The sequence below is a fragment of the Lissotriton vulgaris genome, chromosome 2_1 (assembly GCF_964263255.1).
Source record: "Lissotriton vulgaris chromosome 2_1, aLisVul1.2, whole genome shotgun sequence".
NCBI lineage: Eukaryota > Metazoa > Chordata > Amphibia > Caudata > Salamandridae > Lissotriton > Lissotriton vulgaris.
In genome coordinates this window covers 287,154,426-287,176,958 of record NC_141687.1, presented here as the reverse complement: position 1 = coordinate 287,176,958, position 22,533 = coordinate 287,154,426, and the positions used below count along the sequence as shown (strand labels likewise).

Below are 22,533 nucleotides of genomic sequence, written 5' to 3'. Positions count from 1 at the left end.
CTCAAAGAGAACGCATCATCATCTTCTTTCGTTAAAGCAAGAAATCTCGACCATGATCAAAAAGGAGCAATAAAAAAAGTTCCTTTCAGTCAACGGGGAAAAGGCTTCTATTCCAATCTCTTCCTTGTGAAGAAAAAATAAATGTGGGAAATGGACCTCAGACAGATGAACAAATAAATCAAGAAACAATCATTCAGAATGTTGTCCCTGCAAGAGATTCTCTTATTGGTTGATAAAGGAGATTTTTTAGCATCCCTCGAGCACTTGGATGCATACTTCCACATTCCCATTCATGCGAAGCATCGCCAATTCTGGAGGATCTAGGTGGCTGGTGATCTTTAACAGTTCAAGATTCTACACTTTTGCGTTCGCTCAGCTCCCAGAGTTTTCAAGAAATGTGTGGTTCCGGTAGCTGCTTATCTGAGAAGGCAGGGCCACCTGGTTTATCCTTACCTGGACGATTGGCTGGTGTAAGGGCCTACATTCCACTCTGCAAGAAGATCTACATGGACTTGTCAATGGCTGTTCAAGTCTCTAGGTTTACTACTCAATATAGATAAGTCATACCCGATTCCAAGTCAGAAACACATATTTATCAGAGCAATACAGGACACCAGGTTGATAAAGGCTTTTTCCACTTCAGTTTTGAAATCTTTGCTGGGGATGCTGTCATCATGCATCCCGCAGATACCAAATTGTCGTCTCCGCATGAGACCTCTCGAAAGAGCAGGTAGACATGCAGCGGATTCAGATGCTGGGCTCCTTCGTAGACATCCTTCTCCTCTCGAACAATGAAACAGGCTCTCTCATGGTGGGAGAAAGACTGCAATATCTCTCCAGGCCTCTCTTTTCAGACAACACAGCTAAGTTACGTTATGATCACGGAGGCCTCATTTTCAGGAATTGCAAATCCATGGGAAATGGTCCGTTCAAGAAATGCAAATGCACATCAATCTCTTAGATTTGAGGGCGTGTTTTCTCTGTCTGCAGGCCTTCCTTTAGAGAATACAAGGCTCCTTTGTTCTCTTAAGAACAGACAACACCACAACGATGTTCTATTTGGCCAAACAAGTGGGCAACAGGTCTCTCACATTATTGGACCTAGCCCAGGAAATTTGGAGATGGCTAATTCAGCACAAGATAGCATTGCAGATAGAGCATGTTGCAGGCATGGACAACGAGTGTACAGATTCTTTAAACGGGACCAACTCCCAATGTCACGAATGGGAGTTAGATTGGAAACAGATTTCTTTAGGTCAGCTCTTGGGGAAACGCTCTGGATATGCAGTGGACAGGGATGTTTGCCTATGCTTTTCCGCCATTTCCTCTCATCCCAAGGGTGTTGAGCAAAATGAAAAAGGAACCTTCCCATCTCATTCTCATAGCCCCGGCATGGCGGAGACAGTTTTGATAACCAGAGCTGCTTCTGTGCTCGCTATATCTACACATTCTCTTTCAACCATTGCCAAACTTGCTGACCATGGGCAACGGTCAGATTGGTCATCCTCGGATAAAATCTGAGTTTATCAGCTTTGAGCCTCACAACTATGAATTTATGGATCGCTCCAGATTGCAAGTCTATCCCACAGCAGGCCAGTGCTTCTTCCACTTATAAGTCTTAAGCGGCAAAATGGAAGAGACGTTGCCACTGGTGTGTTGAAAAAGATATACATGATTTACACTCTACCCAGAAGCAAGTATTGCCTCACCTTCTTCATTTAGCAAAGTCAAAATTGGTTCATTCGTCGATCAGAGTGCACTGGGCTGCCATTTCCAGGTTTCGCAGAAAACCGGGAGAACTATCGCTGTGGTCGACCAGAATTGTTATAGAGTTAATGAAGGGCCTTTAAAGAGTTTTTCCACCCTTAACGCGCCCTGCAGTACCATGGAAGTTAAACACAGTCCTAGCTCAATTGATGAAACCGCCCTTTGAGCCAATACACAAAGCGGACTTAAAATACATCTCATGGAAAACGGCTCTTATTGGCCCTTACATCGGCTAGAAGAATCCGTGAGATTCTGGCTTTGTGTTGCTAAACCTTTTCTCCAGTTCAAGCGAGACAAAGTAGTTTTGAGAAAAAACCCTCTCTTTATACCAAAGGTTCTGACTACTTTTCATCTAAATTAACTGGTAGTGCTCACAACGTACTTTGGAAATCCTTCCAACCCTACTGAAAGGGCATTGCATTCTTTAGATGTAAAGCAGGGCCTCAAATTCAATTTCCATAGAGCAAAGACTTTCAGGAAATCGGATCAGCTCTTTGTATCTTTTACTTCTCCAAGTAAAGGTCAGGCCCTTTCAAGGAGCAGTATTGCACGTTGGATTTCTTCTGTGATGATTTTCTGCCATAACAAAGCTGGAAGGCCTTGATCCGCAAAGGTGTCTGCAAACTCCACAAGGAAGATTGCAACCTCTACAGCCCTGTTTGCCAGTATATCCCTACCAGACATCTGTAGAGCGGCAACGTGGTCTAACGTACATTCCTCACCAAGCTCTACTGCCTGGATTCGGCATGGAAAACAGATGCTGCAGTGGGTCAGGCAGTCCTGAGGCATCTGTTCACCTGAGATAGTCTATTTACATCTATTATCTCTTTTTTTTTTGGTTATTTGGCACAAAGGATGTGTCAATGTATATGTATATATATGTATGTATAATTTTGTGTGTGTATGTATATATGTTTGTGTGTGTGTATATGTATATTTGTATGTATGTATAGGTGTGTGTGTCTGTGTTTTTAAACTGTATGTTCATTCTCCGTGTATACGAAGGTGACTACGCCTAGTCGCGATGATTTAAGAATGGTACTGCTAACTACTATGATACAAACATATGAATCTACGAAAGGTTCAATACTGGAGAAAAAACAAGTTACTTACCTGTAAACTGGTGCGCAAAATCTGAGGTTTGGTGGCTCTATTAGGCAATTGAGGTCTAGGGCTCGTCTCTGATTGGTCAAAGTTTGGACCTACATAAAGATGCAGACGAATCCTAAAGTTTTTCTTTCCTTTTTGGGGTTTCTAATGTACTCTTATAGTACTACTTTTCTAATTACCGCAAGACTCCCACCATGACAACGGGGAAAATACAAGCATGTGCATGTGTGAAGGATATAAATACTGAAGAATCAGTGTACAGGTATGTATTTCTTTTCTTGTTTTTTTGACATAATGCAATTTTTGTGAGCAGTAGAGGGTGTCCCCTAAATACTCAATTTAGGGTTTAAAGGGGAATGAGAGGTAGTAGCCAATGGGCTACTTCCCCCTGGGGTCACTGCACCCCCTAGATGATCACTTCCTTTGGGGAGTGGGCATCACCATGTCCCAGAATTCCTAATTCCACCACACGTAAGATGGTGGAATTTCTAAATTCATGTTCATGTCGGACTTGATTGCCTTAGAGGTGTTCACAGCCTGGCAGTTCAACACGCCTCCTACATTGCTAATTTTCCCGCCTGTCCTGGTGCCAAATGGGCCCTGGTCATGGGGATTGGCATCCCCTCACCTCTGAGGGCAGTGAGGTTTGCATACCAATGGCGGTGAGCTCTTTGAAGCCCCCTTCCTTGGAATGCTAATTTACCAGCCTTCCTGGGGAAGAAGGCAATAACACCTCTCTCCAGAGCAGGTGTTTCTGTCCTCTGAGAGTGGGGCTCTCACCTTCTGTTGGGGCGGGGGGTTGGGGGTTTCAGAAACATGTCTTTGGCAGCAAGCTGGACTGAACCAGTCAGTCAGCACACTTGAGGGCTTGTAGGCTTCAGGGAGTATCTCTAGGGTACCCTCTGGATCCATGTATTAATCACTGGAATCCATGTGGGTTTATTAATACGAGGTGTTTGCTACCAAACAGCATATGTCAGTGAAGCCATTATGGATCTGGGAAACCTTTTTTGACCAGTGCCCAGTACATACTTTAAGATAGTTTCCCTGCTCACTTGCAAGATATACTAATAGAACTAGATACCATTGGAGCATATTTGCTCATGCAGGTAGGTCCTCACATAAAATATGATGCACCCTACCTTAGGGCTCAAAGGCCTGCTGTAGGGTTGACTTACATATATTAGATGCAGTGACTTTGGCATGACACACAGGAGTGTCATGTTTTCACTGATAGTTGCACGGCAGTCAGTGTATAATTTGTATGTGGGTCCCCTAGGGTGACATAAGATATGCTGCAGTCCTCAGTGTACCTCTCTAGCACCTATGACCTATGTACCTGGGGTACCATTTACTAGAGACTTACAGGGGTGCTAAATAAAGTCCTTCGCCAATTGTAGCACAATTAAACAACACCTTGTTTTGGGGAAGAAACTCTGTCACTGATGTCTGGTTTGCAGGCCTCAGTACACTGTCAGTCGAAAGTCAGTATCTAATAGCTAAAAAGGAAGCAAAAAGTGTAGGTACAACTTCAACAAAAGCCCAGTTTCCTACAAGGGTCCTTCACACACTTGACTTCAAGTGTGCCCTCATACTACAATGAAAGGACCTAACCCTTTTGCAAAAATTGGCAATTTTTTGTTGCTTTTGCAAAACCTCGCAACGACCATGCTCAACAAAAGCGGGCATAGCCAGATGGGTTGTCATGTTTAGCCACACCTGCTACCCAATGACTTAAAGATGATTGCCTGCCTGTATCAGGCCGGAATTCCACACAGAAAAAAGGAGCCACTATGGCTTTTCTTGGAAATATTCTCAAAACTGACAACTGTACACCAGTTACATTGTCCACTACACACAGGTTTGCCAAGCCGTAGTTTGTGGTTGTGTTAGCACACCAGCAACCTAGAGTTGGTCATGCTGTTCCAAGAACTTAGTTTGTTTTCTTCAACATCCACCAGCTCACAATCGCCTAGAGAAGTATTACTTTGCAGTCTATGCAAAGCATGTGCATCTCCATGTTCACATACCGAATGTTGCCCTGTAATCACCTGTTCTGTAGCATGTAATGGTGTAGATTTGCATGCACTCACCCTCCTCCCTGAAAGCATTTGGTTGTTGCTTATGTACACTTCACTTAAACTCATTGTATATAACTTCTTGCATGGTCCCCAATTTTCCTATCTAATGCTCGATCTGTATGCTCACCTGCTGTGCGTAAAGCAATCCAACAATTGTGCTGGTGCCTATTGACATTGCCAACAAGTGAGGTGACGCTGTCATGACCCGAAAGACTTCTTCAAAGAAAAGCAAGTTACAAATGTCTGAGCCCAACATTAGATGGCTTGAGTATGCAGAGCATGCAAATCTACTGCATTACATGCTATGACCAGGTGCTTACAGGGTACGTAACCTTTTCCTCCATAATGCCACCTCTCTGCCAACTTCCCTGTGTCATTTTCTCAGTCACTTTTTTTGGCTTTCCAAATGTTCCTCCACCTGGTGATAGAAGGCCTAATCGCTCATCTGTATGTTACATACCCAAACAATTTTCAAAGTTCAGTTAACAATTCTAGAAGTTTTTGACCTTAAAAAGAATAACCTATTCTGATTTTGTTTTCTCTGTCTAAGGTTGTACAAACTGCTCTTTCTGAAACCCAGGACCCTGAGGAAGTGTCTGTTACAGTGAAAGCCTTTATGACCGCAGATCTGCCCAATGAGCTCATAGAACTTCTGGAGAAAATAGTCCTGGACAACTCTGTTTTCAGTGAGCATAGGTATGAGAGAGCTACTTTGGCTGTGTCATTTCCTTTTACAAGTCTTGTGTTTATAACATTAAATTTCTTTATTGCAACTGTCTATTGTTATATAGCCAAAACGTTATCTTAAAATAGTGAACTGCAGAAATCCACATGATGTGCTGAAATCACTGGACATATAAGTTATTGGTTTTGATAGTAAATGAGTTCTACTACTCAGAGTAATATTTCAAATCCTTAAAGCTGTGCTTCTGTTCTGATGTGGCTTGATGTCCGACTAGACAACCCTTGTACACTGACTCACTAGCACAAACTTGGTGGGCATAATTTCACCTACCTATGGGGGAAGCAGTTTTCTCCAGTATTGGGGTGTCTTTCATAGATAAACATGCCTGAATCATTCCCCGTCGTCGGAGTGGGAGTCCCACGGTACATAAAAAAGCAATAAAATGCCATAACATAGAAAAAACTTGGTAATCACCAACCAGGAAGTAAGGTAGCACACGCTACAGGAGAAAACTTCCACACTCATGACTATCCTAGTCATTTTGTACAGCCCAAACTACAGCCAATCAGGCGTCCGCACCCACCAGAAGGTACTCCTCAGAGACTCAGGCTCTCAGATTTTCTACCGCACGTCGTGTGAAAGGAGTCCCCCTGAGCTCTGCTCAGTACTTCTCTATTTTCCTTCTGGAATCTAGTTTGAAGATGTCTTTATCTAAGAAATCTTTGTTCAGGTCTTCTGACTCTTGTGGTAAGCTCCGGCATTTTAAAGAAGATCCCCACAAGAAGTGCATTTATTGCCTATACCCTGATCATCAAGTGAAGGACTGCCAGATTTGTAGGACCTTCCCTCAGAAGACTCTCAGGGACAGAGAAGGCCGCCTGCTTTTGTGGCTACACTTTTTCTGAGGTAAGTAGTATTACCTCTGGATCTACAACACCTTCTAGAAAGAGAGCTGCTGAAGAGGTGTTATCTTCTCCGGGGGCCAAGGTTGTAAAGAGGCAACAATCTTCTAAGGGGTCTGAGAGGCCTTCCACTTCTAAGGCTACTCCCCCTACTAAGGCCAAACTTGGGCCATGCACACCCCCGAGAAGGACAACCAAAAAGTTACCTCAAAAGGTGATCCCCGACGACACAACGTCTATGTCTACGGTAACCTTTGCTTCACCTAAACCTGAAATGTTAATGTCGACAGCGTCTTCACCGTCGATGATGGTCTATGTTTCTGTTAGACCTATCTCGTCGACGAAGGAATCTTCATCTGCCATAGTCAGCGCCTCGTCGACGGCCAAGCTGAAGAAGATTCCGTCGACGATAGCTTCATCGACAGCTGTTCCATCACAGTCGTAGAATATCCTACACCGTCCTCGACGAGGACACCTTCGTCGACGACTAAGACTTCTTCATCGTTTGGAGCCAAACCTCAGTCGACGAGCCCGTCGATGGGGCCTCCGTTGACGCCGCAACTGTCCACATGTACCACCATGCAGGTTTGGTCACAGTCTACAGCTTTTGCGTCCACGCCAAAGCCATCCTTGCTCCAGAGACTCGGTTCTGTCCTAGAACCTTTGTCTCCTCTACGTCTATCTCCTCAAACAGTACCCCTTCAGGTCCCTGACAAATTACTGGACTCTGAAGATAGTGAGGAGGAATCTGATATGGATGAAAGGTTTGGGATAGCTACAAGTCCTTCTGAATTGAACATCAAATACCAGGAGGACGATCAAGACGACCATCATTCGCCTGAGCTTGTGACATCACCTGTTGCAAATGTTCCCGCAGCTTAGATGCCAGTGGCATTGCTAACAAATCTTCAGCACATGCTAAATGATTATTATAGGCGTTTTCCACCATCTGAGTCAGCGGACTCTGTGCCTCCTACACCTGTGGTGCAAATGCCAATATCGGATTTAAGACCTCCGAAGTCTCCCCCACTTGTAGTGTCCCATCAGCCTGAAGAACCACATTCTTGTGAGGAAGAAGAGAGAGAAGAAGGGGAAGTCTAAGGTTCCATGATGTCTGAGTGGGAGGATTATCAAGTTCAAACACCTTCTCCTTCGCCTCCGGCTACTGCTGATTCACCTCCGGTTGACGTAGGAGGGTTCCATCTTCTCATGGAGAGAGCTACAAAACGCTTTCATATTGACATGGAGGCTACACAACAAGAATGCTTCCTTTAGGATTTTAAGGATCAGCCAAGGAGACAAGTTAAGTCGATACCTATTATCAATTTCATTTGGAAAGAGGGGATTAAAGTTATGTCTACTCCAGGATCTATTCCTCCAGTTTTGCCAAGGAACGATAAAAAATATAAAGCTCCTGAAAAGTGTCCAGATTGCCTTATAGGACATCCAAAGTTGGATTCGGTAATCATACAGGCTGCACAGAAGCGGTCCAGAAACCTTTCCTCTCCAATCGCAGTCCCACCGGATAGAGACGGCAGGCGTCTGGTTGCAATTGGTATGCGTGTGTCAACAATGGCAGCAATCACAGTCCGAGCTACTAACTCATTGGCCATACTGGGCAGATATGACCGGCAAATGTGGTCTGACATCTCACCATAGGTCAACATGCTTCCAGAGCCCTCCAAGTCTGAGGCTTTGAAAATCCTGCAGGAAGGTAAAAGGATCTCGGCGGAAATGATTGACTCTGCAGTTGATGTAGCTTCAACTGGATTCAGGCAATTGGCAGGAGCAGCTGTCTTGCGTAGATAAGGCTGGCTGAGAGCAACTTCTTTCCGCCAGGAGTTTCAAGCGAAGGTGTTAGATTTGCTTATGACTGAGAGTTTTTGTTTGGCCCGCATATTGAGGAAGCCCTGCAGACAATCAAAAAGGACACGGAGAACGCTAGATCCCTGGGCAACTTACAATTTCGAAATCCGCTCTTTCGAGGTGCGAGAGGACGTGGATCGTCCTCTAATAGAGGCGATTATAGTCAGCAGTCCTCCTACAGGCAAGGGAATCAACGTTACCAAAGCCAGCGTTACCAGTCCTGTCAGCGCAACACTAATTATTCCCAAAACAAAAGGAAGCCTGCCTACCGTGGAAAGGATAAAAGACAATGAGTGTCATCACCTACCACCACTACTGCCACAGCCTCACATAAGCTCAAAATGGTCATCAATAAAATCGGACAGGTGGGTCCTAGACATTGTGGCCAAGGGCCAGGCCCTCGAATTCGAAAAGTTTCCTCCAAACGTTCCCCCAAAGGGCATGCCTTCAGCTCATCTCAAGGAGTTGTTTTCCCAGATCAATTTGATGTTAAAGAAAGGAGCAATAGAAATGGTTCCTCCGGCTCAAAGAGGAGCCGGTTTCTACTCCAGATTCTTTCTCATAAAGAAGATGGAGAATGGCGTCCAATTCTGGATCTCCGTGCTTTAAACAAGTATTTAAAAAAGCTGATGTTCCGGATGCTGTCACTTCAAGAAATACTGCATCTTCTTTCGGAGGGAGAATACATGGCCACCTTGGATCTCCAAGATGCATATTTTCACATCCCCATTTTGCCTCAGCACAGGAAATTCCTACGATTCAGAGTGGCTGGCAGGGATTATCATTTCAAGGTACTTCCCTTTGGGCTACGCTCGGCACCCAGGGTGTTCACGAAGGTCATGGCCCCAGTAGTAGCTCACCTCTGGCTGGAGGGAATACAAATATTTCCATACTTATCAAGGCGAATTCTTACACAAACTCAGACAACCATATCCAGCGGTGTATGTGTCTCTTCCAGTCACTGGGTCTCTCTGTCAATTTCAGCCAGTCACAACTAGAGCCATCCCAAAGACAAGCTTTCTTAGGAGCAACTCTAGACAAACAGCTAGTCCAAGCTTTCGTGTCGGACGAGAGGCAAGACAGAATTCAGGACATGGCTCGAAGTTTAGTCTCAAAAAAGTCAGTTTCAGCCCGACAATTCGTCTTTTCTGGGGATGGTCTCTTCTTGCATTCCTTTGATACCAAATTGCCGTCTCAGGATGAGGCCTCTTCAAGAAGAACTCAGCCTGCAATGGTTGCAGGTCTCCGGATCATTCGAGGACCTCATCCAGATCACCCCAGATCACCCCTCGCATCTGAGGTACTCTTCTCTGGTGGATTCAGAGAAAGAATTTGCAACAAAGTTGCACGTTCCTCCTGACGCACCAAACTTTACAATCACCACGGATGCATCCCTCGAAGGTTGGGGAGCTCATCTTCAAGGGCTGACGATCAGCGGGAAATTAAGTCCTCAACAGAAACTCTGGCACATCCATCTTTTGGAGCTGAGAGCCATCTTCCTAGCCCTCAAGTCCTTTCGCGCAATCGTTCAAGGGCCCACAGTATTGGTTCGCACAGACAATACTACAAGCATGCACTATTTGAACAAACAGGGAGGAACAAGATCAGCTCTTCTGTCTCAGGAAGCCCAAGAAATATGGGCATGGGCAATACGAAACAGATTCAATCTGCTGGCGGTCCATGTACCGGGAACGCCAAACGTTCTTGCGGACACTATCAGCAGGACAAAGGTGTCCACCCACGAATGGGAACTTCACCAACCTACGGTGGATTGGATCTTTCAGCAGTGGGGTCATCCAGATCTAGACCTTTTTGCGACCCAGGAGAACAGCAAATGCCGGTTCTTTGCAAGCTGGCATCGCCACAAAGACTCTCAGGGGAATTCGTTTTTGATCAACTGATATCAAATATATGCTTACGTCTTTCCTCCGATACCGTTGGTTTCCAGGGTTCTTCGGAAGATAAAGAAAGAACTGTGTCGCCTGATCCTAATTGCCCCCAGATGGCCTCGCCAATACTAGTTAACCAAGCTCCTTCTCCTATCGGAGTGCGAACCAATACAGTTTCGACCGATTCCGGACCTCCTCTCCATCCAGGATGGTCAGATTTACCACCTGGACCCGACATCTCTGAAAATTAGCAGCTTGGCGCCTGAGTACTTTGAATTTGCCCACCTGAATATCCCTGCAGATTGCAAAGAGGTGCTAGCCAAAGCTAGAGCACCTGCTACAGTAAAAACATAGACTTAAATGGAAGAGATTCTGTATCTGGCGTCACTCAGCTGGAATTCACCATTTTCTAGCCAAGCCAGAGCAGATATTACCTTTTTTCCTACATCTGGCAAGGTCGGGATTGTCGCACGTAACTCTAAAGGTTTTTCTAGCAGCCATTTCAAGGTACCGCCAGGATTGTTCCACTACACTCTATTCTTCCAGAATAATACAACAGTTCTTCAAAGGACTTTTCAGAATGTTCCCTCCTGTTCGTCGTCCTCCGCCATCGTGGCATCTCAATGTAGTGGTAGCACAGCTCATGCGCCATCCTTTTGAACCAATTCACAGAGTGGATTTAAAATTTCTTACATGGAAGGTGTCACTGTTGTTGGCTTTAACTTCATCAAGAAGAGTCAGTGATGTCCAAGCTTTCACGTTCCATCCACCTTTCCTGCAGTTCACGTCTGATTCAGTAGTGCTCCGCACTAACCCAAAATTCATGCAAAAAAGTGCCTTTGGACTTTCACCTGAATGAGCCAGTCCTCTTAAGGCCATTTTTTCCTAACCCGCAATCCCCTGCGGAGAGGGCATTGCATACACTAGACGTCAAGAGGTGTTTAAAGTTTTACTTACAATGACCTCTACAATACGCAAATCAGATTAATTGTTTGTTGCCTACGGAACAATTCGTCAAGGTCATGCAGTGTCTAAACCGACAATAGCAAGATGGATCTCTGCAGCTCTTGACTTTTGTCATACACAAGCAGGAAGACCTTTGTAGACAACACCAAGGGCTCACTCAATGAGAGCCATGTATTCCTCGACTTCTCTTTTCGGTGGAGTTCGTCTTCAGCACATCTGCAGAGCAACCTGGGCCAGCAGGCATACTTTCACCAAACACTATTGTTTGGATGCAGCTAGCGGGACTGATGCTTCAGTGGGTCCAGCAGTTCTGCGTAATCATTTTAAATAAGGTGAGCCTCTGTTTCCCTCCTCCTTTTTACTGCTTGTTCATGCTTATTTCTATGTACTTGCTTACGTAACTGCATTTATACATGCTTTCAGAAATGTGATATTTCTACTATATGATTATATACTTTTCATATATACAGGTTTATGTTACAAACCACTTCTTCCAAGCAAGGATGTATACTGCTATCTACTCGGATTCAGGCATGTGAATCTATGAAAGACACCCCAATACTGGAGAAGAACAATAGGTTCGAGGCATGTGGGCTGCTGAATTCATATCTGTGCATAGATCGCCACCTCGTGTTGGGTCCGGATGATTGCACATTGTTGTCCTGGGAGAGTCTTCGAAGTATCACGAGATAGGTGGCTCCTCCCCTGGACTACAGTGCGCATGGGCATCCTCTCCATCCTCTCCATCCTCAGATTGTTTTTTTCCGCCATTGGGTTCGGATGTACTTTCTTGACTCAAGTTCGGAATCAATGTAAAAGACTTTTTCAAAAGGCCTTCGGGGCGTCTGTATTGTCTGTCGTTTGGTGCCTCGTACTTGCTCCAGTTCTTCGAACAGGACGTCTAAGGCAGTTTGCCTTTTTCGACACCAAAGGCCCCATCGACGATGGAACGGAGTCAGTTCAAGCGATGCCCCGTTTGCAACTCCAAATACCCTCACATCGATGTGCACCCAGTCTGCAATAAATGCCTATCCCCGGACCACGACGAGGCCAGCTGCATGGCCTGTTCTCGGTTCAGGTCGAAGAAGACACTTCGGCTTCGACGCGCCGCAAGACAGTCGGCGCAGAAAACGGCGCCCGACCCAGGGAACATCTTCGAGGCTGAAGACGACGAGGGCGTCGATGAAGAGGATCCTGAACAACAGTGGGATCCTGTGTCAGAGCAGGACTCTAACTATGATGAGGACGAAGAAGACTACGTCCATGATGGTAGTAGACGACGCAGAGGCAATCAGAGCAGTCGATGACGACTCGAGCGATGAGCAAGGCCCAACCAATGCAACTTCACTCTCCCGCCCTTCCTTTCCCATTCGCTACCTTATCCCACGCCGCAGCTCTCTGCCTCTAATCATCGGACGCTGAAAGCAGGCTTAGTCAACTGCCGGTCTCTCCCCCGTCATGCCAATGACATCTGGTTGTTGATTTCCTCCGAGGAGTGGGACATTTTATTCCTCACTGAGTCTTGGATGACTGACTCCTCCTCTCCGGACATCTATTTAGCCATTCCATCAGGCTATGACATAAAATGTGTTAATCGTGTAGGGGGAAAATCGGGAGGCGGACTAGCAATCATCTTTAAATCTCATTTTCAGCTGACCATTACCAAACTTACCAACATTGGTATCATTGAAGCCCTCTATTTCTCAGTATCCGATTCCGCGGCTGTTATTCTAGCTGGCTCTCTAATCTACAACCCCCCACGGCGGCTTCCCTGTCTCTTACCGCTCTCACCCACCAGTTAGCTGATCTAGCCTTGAAACATCAATACTTTTTAGCTCTAGGTGATTTTAACCTTCACGTCGATAATCCCCTTTGTGCAAAAGCGAATAATTTACTGGAAGTCATGGACAGCCTTAATTTCACTCAACTTGTTACCGGTCCTACTCATGTGGCGGGTCACACCCTGGACCTTATTTTCGCTAATTTCCCCACTATCACCGTCTCCCCCTCCCTTCCTCTTACATGGTCCGACCACTACCTCATCCCTTTTTCTTTGACCTTAGGCCGTAAACCTATCCCTCCTGTGCCCAGGAAAGAGCTGGGAAGGAAGTGGCACAAAGTCACTTGCGCTTCCTTGGACCCGATATTCCACTTCCAGACGGACCATCTATCCCCGGATATCGACTCTAATATCGCCAGGCTCAACTCCGCCCTCATCAACGCTATTGACCACATTGCCCCCCAGAAACTCATCACTTCCACCAGATCCCGTCCTTCCGCTCCCTGGTTCTCCACCTCCCTCCGCGAGGAAAAAAGTAGCTGTAAAGCACTCGAACGGAAGTGGAGACTAAATTACGATCTTGAAGCTAAGCTTGCCTACAAGACGGCCTTGAAAAAATTTCTCAAACATAAAAAAACAGCCATGAAAGATCACTTCTCGCTCCAAATTTCTAAAGCCAAAAACTCTTCAAAAACCCTCTTCTCCATCGTTAAAGATTTCATTACCCCCCCGGCCAGGACCACTCAGGTCTTAGCGAGCCAGAAACTATGTGAAGGTCTCTCGGACTTTTTCCTCAAAGATCGATAAACTCTGCGTCTCCTTCCCTAAAGGGCCAACGCCTCGATCCCCGTCTACCGATCCCCCTACCTCTCCGTCCCTTCTTGCCTTCAATAAACTTGCCCAGGAGGATGCTATCAGACTACTCATTCATTGTAAGTCTGGTGCACCCTCTGACCCCGTTCCGGCCAAAATTATGGGTGAACTGGCCCCCTTGCTAGCCGACTCTTTCCTCTCTATCTGGAATGCCTCTCTGCACCATGGCTTTTTCCCTACCACCTGGAAGGAAGCCTTGGTGATCCCAATTCTAAAAAAGGCAGATGCCGATCCCACTGTTTTTTCCAACTACCGCCCTATTTCCCTCCTCCCCAAACCTGCTAAGGTTTTGGAAAAAGCCGTGCAGTTGCAACTCACGGAGTACTTGGAGAACAACTTACTACTGCACGACTCGCAATCTGGATTCCGGGCGGGATACAGTACTGAGACGGCTCTGCTGGAGGTCTCGGAGACCATTCGGGAGTGCGTGGACAGAGGCGAGGAGGCCATGCTGGTCCTCCTCGACCTGTCCGCGGCATTCGATACGGTATCCCACCCCATCCTCCTTGACCGACTACGGCACATGGGCATTGGCGGCACTGCCATCAGTTGGATCGAGTCCTTCCTCTCTGGAAGAAGCCAAAGGGTGCTGTTGCGGCCTTTCAGATCGGAGGAAAAACCCTTATCTTGCGGTGTGCCACAGGGCTCGGCCCTCAGCCCTCTGTTTTTTAACATATATCTTGCCCCACTGGCCGGCGTGGTGGAGTCCTACGGAGTCAGGGTGGTCTCTTATGCTGATGATACTCAGCTAGTTTTCTCCTTTAGAGGCCACTCTGACTCCGCGTTCTCCAACTTCCGCCGGTGCCTTAACAACATCAGTGATTGGATGTCTGAAAACCATCTAAGACTCAATGCAGACAAAACAGAGGTGCTGTTTTTTAACCAGAAAAATCCCATCCCCTCCTCCTGGTGGTGGCCCTCGGCACTCGATCCCGCTCCCTCTCCCGTCCATTCGGCCCGTAACCTGGGCTTTCATTTCAATGACTCCCTGTCATGCAAGACTCAGATTCAAAAAGTGACCTCTGCCTGCTTCCTGAAGCTACGCATGATCAGGAAGATCCTCCCCTATCTCCCTTTGGATTCCCGCCGGACAGTTACCCACGCTCTCATCACGTCCCACCTGGACTATGCTAATAGCCTCTATGCCGGAGCTCCCCAATACCTGATTGACCGGCTGCAGATTGTCCAGAATGCGGCGGCGAGGCTGATTGGTAATATTTCTTATCGTCAGTCAGTTGCCGCATATCGTAGGGAACTGCACTGGCTACCTGTGGCCAGCCGTATTCAGTTTAAGATCCTCACCCTGACGCACCGAGCCATTAATGATCGCGGACCAAACTACCTAAAAAAACGAGTATCAATATCCCGTTCCATCAGATCTCTGAGATCCAATGACCTATGCCTCCTGATCTCTCCCCGCTTTAGACTATCTAGAATGGGTGGCAGAGGATTCAGTGTCATTGCTGCAAAACTATGGAACTCGCTGCCAGTCGAGCTCAGATTCTGCCCTTCCGAATTTACCTTCCGGGCCAGACTTAAAACCTGGCTCTTTTCTAGACTCTGATTTATCATGCCACTTCCCCTTCTGTTCCTTCTCTCCCCTCTAAGACTCAGGTTCTAGCGCCGGGACACCCCTCCGGGGGTAGCTGTGCGCTTTATAAGCTACATAAAAAATAAATAAATAAAAATAAACCGCAGTCGCGGGGCCCAATACTGACACTGTACTTTCTAAGGCTCAGGTCGAGGCATCGCCGGAAGGCCATAGCCAAGATCTTCAACAACATTCTATAGCCCCGCGTCAAGGCCCGGCTAATAATATTTCTAAGGAACCATCGGTCGATCAACCACAATCTGTGGTGAAACCGAAACCGACAGATGGTAAATCGAAACCGAAACTGCTAAAGACAGTCCTCGGATCAACGGCTTCGGATTCATCGGATCCAATCAAATTGAAGAGTGTCATCGACCCTTCGGGGTCACAAGGGGGCGTCGGCCCGAAGATCGGGGCGCCGAAGCCTGTATCTAAGGTCGAGCAAGTCGCACTGACGCCGTCTACGTCCAAAGATGGCGACACTAACAAAGGCCTCAAGGCTCAGAAGACTCTCAATCCGAAGCTTCCAGCCTCAAAGCCATTGGTGGTAAAGGCCTTCGAGTCGAAGACCAAAATCGACCCGAAAGAGCATGTCCAGTCGAAGCAGAAGAGCGTGCCTGCTGCACACCAAGAGCTCGAGTCAACGTAAGGCCACAAACAAACTAGTGATAAAACGAAGTCGGTCGGATCGAAGACAGCGCCACCCTCGAAGAAGGTCGGTCTGTCTCCAATGCTTAAGCCACCAATTAAGTACGGACTGCAACCGACCGCACGACCCAAGGCGGTCCAGCCACAAAAAAGCGCAAAAAGGTGTCGGTAGTCTCAAGAAATCAGCCCATAGAAGAGGACGTTGTGTTCCAAGCGCCCTCCTAGGATTATCAGTCCAAACTATTCATCGACTCGGATTCTGTCAGACTCGCTATCTATAAAAGAAAGATCATTCCAAAAAATCCTATGGAGTCATACAAGATCCCACTCAAAAAGAAGAGGGACTCTGCTACCTCACCTGTTATTTTTGAACCTGTGGAGTCCTATGGACAAGAATACACCTATTCTCCCACACGTACCAATGAGGATGTGGGGAGGGATACAATGAGGAAGAATTTAATTATCCTATTGACACAGATCAAGAGGAGCCTCAACCCTGGACTGACCCTGGTGAGCCACACACCACGCCTGACACTCAGTCCTATACAGTCAAAACCTCGCCTACTGAAGATACTGCTGCGTTTAACACATTGATTGAAAGGGCAGCCAATAACCATGACGTGGAAATGCACGCTGACCCGGTGGAGGAAGACTTTGTGTTTGATACTTTTTGTTTGATACTTTCTCGACTTCGGAAAGATCGGTAAAGACATTGCCCATGTTCAAAGGCGTCCTTAAACAAGCTGGTGACATTTTCAAGGAGACCACAAGAGCAAGGGTTGTGAACCCAAGGATTGAAAGGAAATACCGGCCTGCGCCTGTAGACCCTACGTACATCAAGGGCCAGCTCCCTTTGGACTCCTTAGTAGTGGCTAATGCTCATAAGAGAGCGAACTCTCAAACAAGTGGTGATGCTCCTCCTCCAGACAAAGAATCCAAAATCTTGGAAGCTTCTGGCAAAAGAGTAGCGGCTCAAGCGGCAAATATTTGGAGAATCTCAAATACACAGGACCTATTGGCCAGATATAATAGGGCTCATTATGACACGTTAGAGCAGGTACTACAACACCTGCCTGATGTTTATAAGGAGGGAGCAGAAATGCTGATACAGGAGGGGAAGCTGATTTCAAATGCATCCATTAAATGTGCTCTAGATGCAGCTGACACAGCAGCTAGGGCCATCAATACGAGTGTGATGCTTAGAAGGCATGCCTGGTTACGCATCTCTGGTTTCAAGCCAGAGATCCAAACAACTTTACTCAATCAGCCAGTTAACCCTGACTTTCTGTTTGGTCTTGATGTAGACACGACCCTAGAAAAAATAAAAAAAGACAGACAGCAAAATCCATGGGAGCTCAGCAGTCACAACAGTTCAGGGGCGGTTCCTTTCGTCGCTCCGGTAACATGGGAGCCTCTAGAGGTCCAGCATCACAGCAAGCCCAATACAACAAAGGAGGCACACAGACCACCTATAACAAAAACAATAGGGGTGGATACCGTGGGAACAGCACCAAAGGCAGAGGACGAGGAAATAATAATGCCAGATCCTCCGCCACCAATAAACAGTGACTTCTTGTCACTGCCCCCAGATCATATAACACCTGTCGGGGGAAGACTTCAGCAGTTCCTGCCAGTCTGGTAAGGCATTACCACAGACAGGTGGGTGAGACAACTTATCCAATACGGCTATTGTCTAGAACTAACCTCCACTCCACCCAACATACCCCCAAGGCACTGTCCTATGTCCGCAGAGCACATGCACTTATTGCAGCAAGAAGTCATCTGCATGCTGCAAAAAGGGGCCATAGAACTCGAGCCTTTAGAACAACAGGGTACAGGGGTGTACTCACTGTACTTCTTAATCCCAAAGAAGGACAGGTCTCTCAGGCCCATTCTAGACCTCAGACCCCTGAACCAGTACATCTTGTCAGAACATTTTCACATGCTGACTTTGCAGCAAGTTCTACCATTGCTCAGTCAGGGGGGATTTCCTAGCAACCCTAGACCTAAAGGACTCATATTTCCACATTCCAATTCACCCAGGGCACAGGAAATATCTCAGGTTCACCATAAACAACCAGCATTACCAGTTCAAGGTCCTGCCTTTCGGGGTCACTACAGCCCCCAGAGTGTTTACCAAGTGCTTGGCAACAGTAGCTGCGCACCTTTGGAGACAACACATCCATCTCTATCCTTATCTGGACGACTGGCTTATCCAAGCAAAGTCAGCCCAGCAATGTGCCAGCCACATGTCCCGCACAATTCACCTCATACACAGTCTAGGATTTTCGCAAAATTACCCAAAATCTCATCTTCAACCCGCACATGTACAACAGTACCTAGTAGCGACAAACACTCAGACAGCAACAGCGCAGCCAAACTCAGCAAGAATCAACAGCATGCAATTGCTGATTCAGAGATTCAGGCCCCAACACTCACTCCCAGCGCAAGTATTTATGCAGCTGATAGGTATGATGGCCTCCTGCATCTTCATAGTCCCTCACGCGAGGCTATACATGCGTCCGCTTCAGGAGTGCTTGGCACGACAGTGGAACCAGGCTCAGGGACATCTTAGGGTCCTAGTGTTGGTGACCGGTCGTGCATACAACTCTCTGTATTGGTGGAACACACAAAACCTTTGCTGGGGACGACGTTCCAAGAGCCAGTACCACAAATAGTGCTAACAACGGACGCATCTCTCCAGGGCTGGGGAGCGCATGTCCTCCATTATACAGTGCAGGGACTATGGACGACGCAGCAGCAGAAGATGCACATCAACCTGCTGGAACTGATGGCAATCTTCATGGCGATGAAGGTGTTCAAATTGCATTTGTGCAACAAAGTCGTGCTGATCCGGACGGACAACATGACTGCCATGTATTACATCCAGAAGCAGGGAGGGACACACTCTCCACAATTGTCACATCTAGCCCAGAGCATGTGGAAGTGGGCCATTCAAAGAAACATGTTCCTCATGTCGGAACACCTCCCAGGCAAGGACAACCAGATGGCGGACCTGCTCAGCAGGCACAGCCATCAGATGCACGAGTGGGAGATACATCCCTCGGTGCTCCAACCGTATTTCCAGCAGTGGGGTCATCCAGAGATAGACCTATTCGCCACAAAGGAAAACGCAAAATGCCAAACCTTCGCCGCCAGGTTCCCACACCCGCAGTCTCGGGGCAATGCGATATGGATGAACTGGTCAGGCAGATTTGCGTACGCTTTTCCTCCAGCACCGCTCATACCGCTAGTGGCACGCAAACTGCGGCAGCACTCAATGATGCTCATCCTGGTTGCTCCAACATGGGCAAGGCAGGCATGGTACTCCACGTTCCTAGAACTTTCAGTGGTGCCTCACCAACGACTGCGACTCACACCCAGTCTCCTCACTCAGAGCCGTGGAGACATTCAGCACCCAGATCCGCAGCAGTTGAGCCTTGCAATATGGCTCCTGAGGTCATAGTTTGGCTACCTGAACCTGCCCCCTGAATGTATGAACATAATCAAGGAGGCAAGGAGACCTACAACCAGGGCATGCTATGCGGCAAAATGGAAGCGATTTGTCATTTATTGTTCCAATAATGACATAAATCCGCTAGATGCATCAACGCAAAACATTATGTTATTTGTTGCATCTACACAGATGCAATCTGGCATATAGTTCCATCAGGATACATTTAGCTGCAATGGCAGCTTATCTTCAGAACAGACAGCATCTTTCCCTTTTCAGAGTGCCAGCCAGTAAGGCTTTTATGGAGGGACTCAAAAGAGTAATTCCTCCCAGACACCCACCTTCACCTGTCTGGAATCTGAACATAGTTCTCACCAGACTAATGGGACCACCTTTTGAACCTCTTCACTCTTGTGAGATACAGTTTCTGACATGGAAAGTTGCCTTTCTAGTAGCAATCACATCGCTAAGAAGAGTTAGTGAGCTTCAAGCCCTAACTATTCAAGAGCCTTTCATACAGATTCATGCTAATAGGGTGGTGCTGCGTACCAACCCTAAATTTATGCCTAAGGTGGTGTCACAGTTCCACATTAATCAAACCATAGAACTGCCCGTATCCTTCCCAAATCCAGATTCAGTGGCAGATCGAGCACTGCACACACTGGATGTTAAGAGAGCTCTCCTGTATTACATAGACAGGACAAAAGATTTCAGGAAAACTAAGCAACTGTTTGTTGCCTTCTATCCACAGCACAAAGGCAACCCCATTTCAAAATCCGGTATAGCCAGATTGTAAATAAATTTGATAAATTTTTTATTATGTATAGTTAATTAAACCAGTACAATCGTTACATTTAAAACAGTTTCTTAAAATGTGGTAAAAGGGTAGTCTGTGTAATTGTCCTTACCAAGGACCATGCGGTGAGAGACCGAGGGTAGTTATCTAACAGTGTTCCCTGAGCCGGGGTGGGCTAGGCATTTGTAGCCCAAAGTTCGTCCGTTAGGTTCCAGAACCAATGGTTGCTTCAAGTTGCAGATTTGGTAGTCTTTGCTCTATAGTAGTCAGAAACTTGACGTATCTACAGTTCAGTTTTGTGTTTGCAGGGTTCAAGCATGCAAGCACAGCCAGATGGATTGTTAAGTGCATACAGATCTGTTAGCAAAAGGCTAAACGCACATTAACAGTTCCCCCAAGAGCGCATTCCACACGCAAGTTAGGGGCATTCATGGCTTTCCTAGGTAACATTCCTCAAGAGGATATATGTAGTGCAGCCACATGGACCACCATACATACATTTACCAAACACTACTGCGTAGATGTACACTCCAAACAGCAAGCTGCTGTAGGACAGGCTGTTCTCAGAACTCTTTTTCAGACTGCTGCAGCTGGCACGGGCAACCATCGCTAAGGAGGAAACTGCTATTTATTCTATGCACAGATATGAATTCAGCAGCCCACATGCCTCGAACGGAATCTGCTACTTACCAGTATGCATCTGTTCTTGGCATGTAGGGCTGCTGACATTCATATCGCCCGCCCTCCTCCCCGGTGCCTGTCGCAGCTGTAGCACTCAGAATTATTCTCAGGCATAGTCATCACTCCATCTCTGCCTCAATGGCGAAAAACAATCTGAGGATGGAGAGGATGCCCATGCGCACTGTAGTCCAGGGGAGGAGCCACCTATCTTGTGATACTTCGAAGACTCTTCCAGGACAACAATGTGCTATCATCCGGACCCAACACTAGGCGGCGATCTATGCACAGATATGAATGTCAGCAGCCCTACATGCCAAGAACAGATGCATACTGGTAAGTAGCATATTCCTTACTTACCTGTAATCTGTGGTTCTCCAGTATTGGTCTCTTTCATAGATTCACTTGCAACCCGCCCACCTCCCCTCAGAGGCTCTTGTGTTACTTTGTTTTTACTACATATCTCCTGTGCGAGAAAATCTGAGAGCCTGAGCCTTCTGGTGGGTGCTGTTGCCTTATTGGCTGTACAAAATGACTAGGATAGTCATGAGTGTGGACGTTTTTTCTCCTGTCGCTTGTGCTACCTTACTTCCTGGTTGGTTATTACCAAGTTTTGTCTGTTATGGCATATTATTGCTTTTTTTATGTACCGTGGGACTCCCACTCCGATGGGGAATGATTCAGGCATGTGAATCTATGAAAGACACCAATACTGGAGAACCACAGATTACAGGTAAGTAACTATTGTTCTTCCTTACCAGCTTGCAAATCGTCCTACTGAGGTTGTGTCCATCATATTCCGATGTCTGAATCAGTGATTAAGAAAGCCCTCTCAACCCTCGTTTTGGGTATGCCTTGTCACACAGTCCTCTGACTTACCCATTTTATCCTGGTTTTCCGACCGTTCGCTCCTCTCCAGTTCCTCAAGGTGCCCCCAGTTTGCTTAAAGTTTGCATACATTTAGTTGGGTATGTGCACTCACCCGACCCAAATGATATTTTTTAATAGTAAGGTATGGTTGTTATTCCAGCTACTTTCTGATTCCAGAGAACAATGCAGGCCTTCAGCCTATTCTAGATCTGTGTCCTCAACGCCTTACTCTGGAAAGAGAAATTCGAAATGGTCATCCTGGCCCGTGTCAAGTCTGTCTTTGATGGTGACTTTTGACCTTCAATAAGCCTATATTCATATTCCTGTCCTTCTAAACCAATGGCGCTACTTGCACTTTGTGGTGGGAGAGGAGTGCTATTTAAGTTTACTGCAGTACCCTTTGGTCTCACCAATGCCTCCTTTACCATCTAACTTCTTGCATCTGCCTGACAGTGTGATGCCGAAAGTCTCCTTGCCAGTGCGCAATTCAGAGGTTTAATTAGATGGTGATCTTATACTTGATGTACAAGTTAACAAGACTTCCTCCACCCTGTTTTGTTTTTTATGCGGATGCTTA

The 22,533-nt window shown here is 46.7% G+C and overlaps 1 protein-coding gene across 1 annotated transcript in view; it reads left to right on the top strand.

The window, feature by feature from the left end:
* CLTC (clathrin heavy chain) overlaps window positions 1-22,533 on the top strand; it is a 972,839-nt gene that overhangs the window by 616,945 nt on the left and 333,361 nt on the right. Inside the window, exon 19 of the mRNA XM_086954957.1 lies at window positions 5,509-5,654. Coding sequence (XP_086811083.1) covers window positions 5,509-5,654 — 146 coding nt within the window. The remainder of the gene's footprint in view (window positions 1-5,508; window positions 5,655-22,533) is intronic.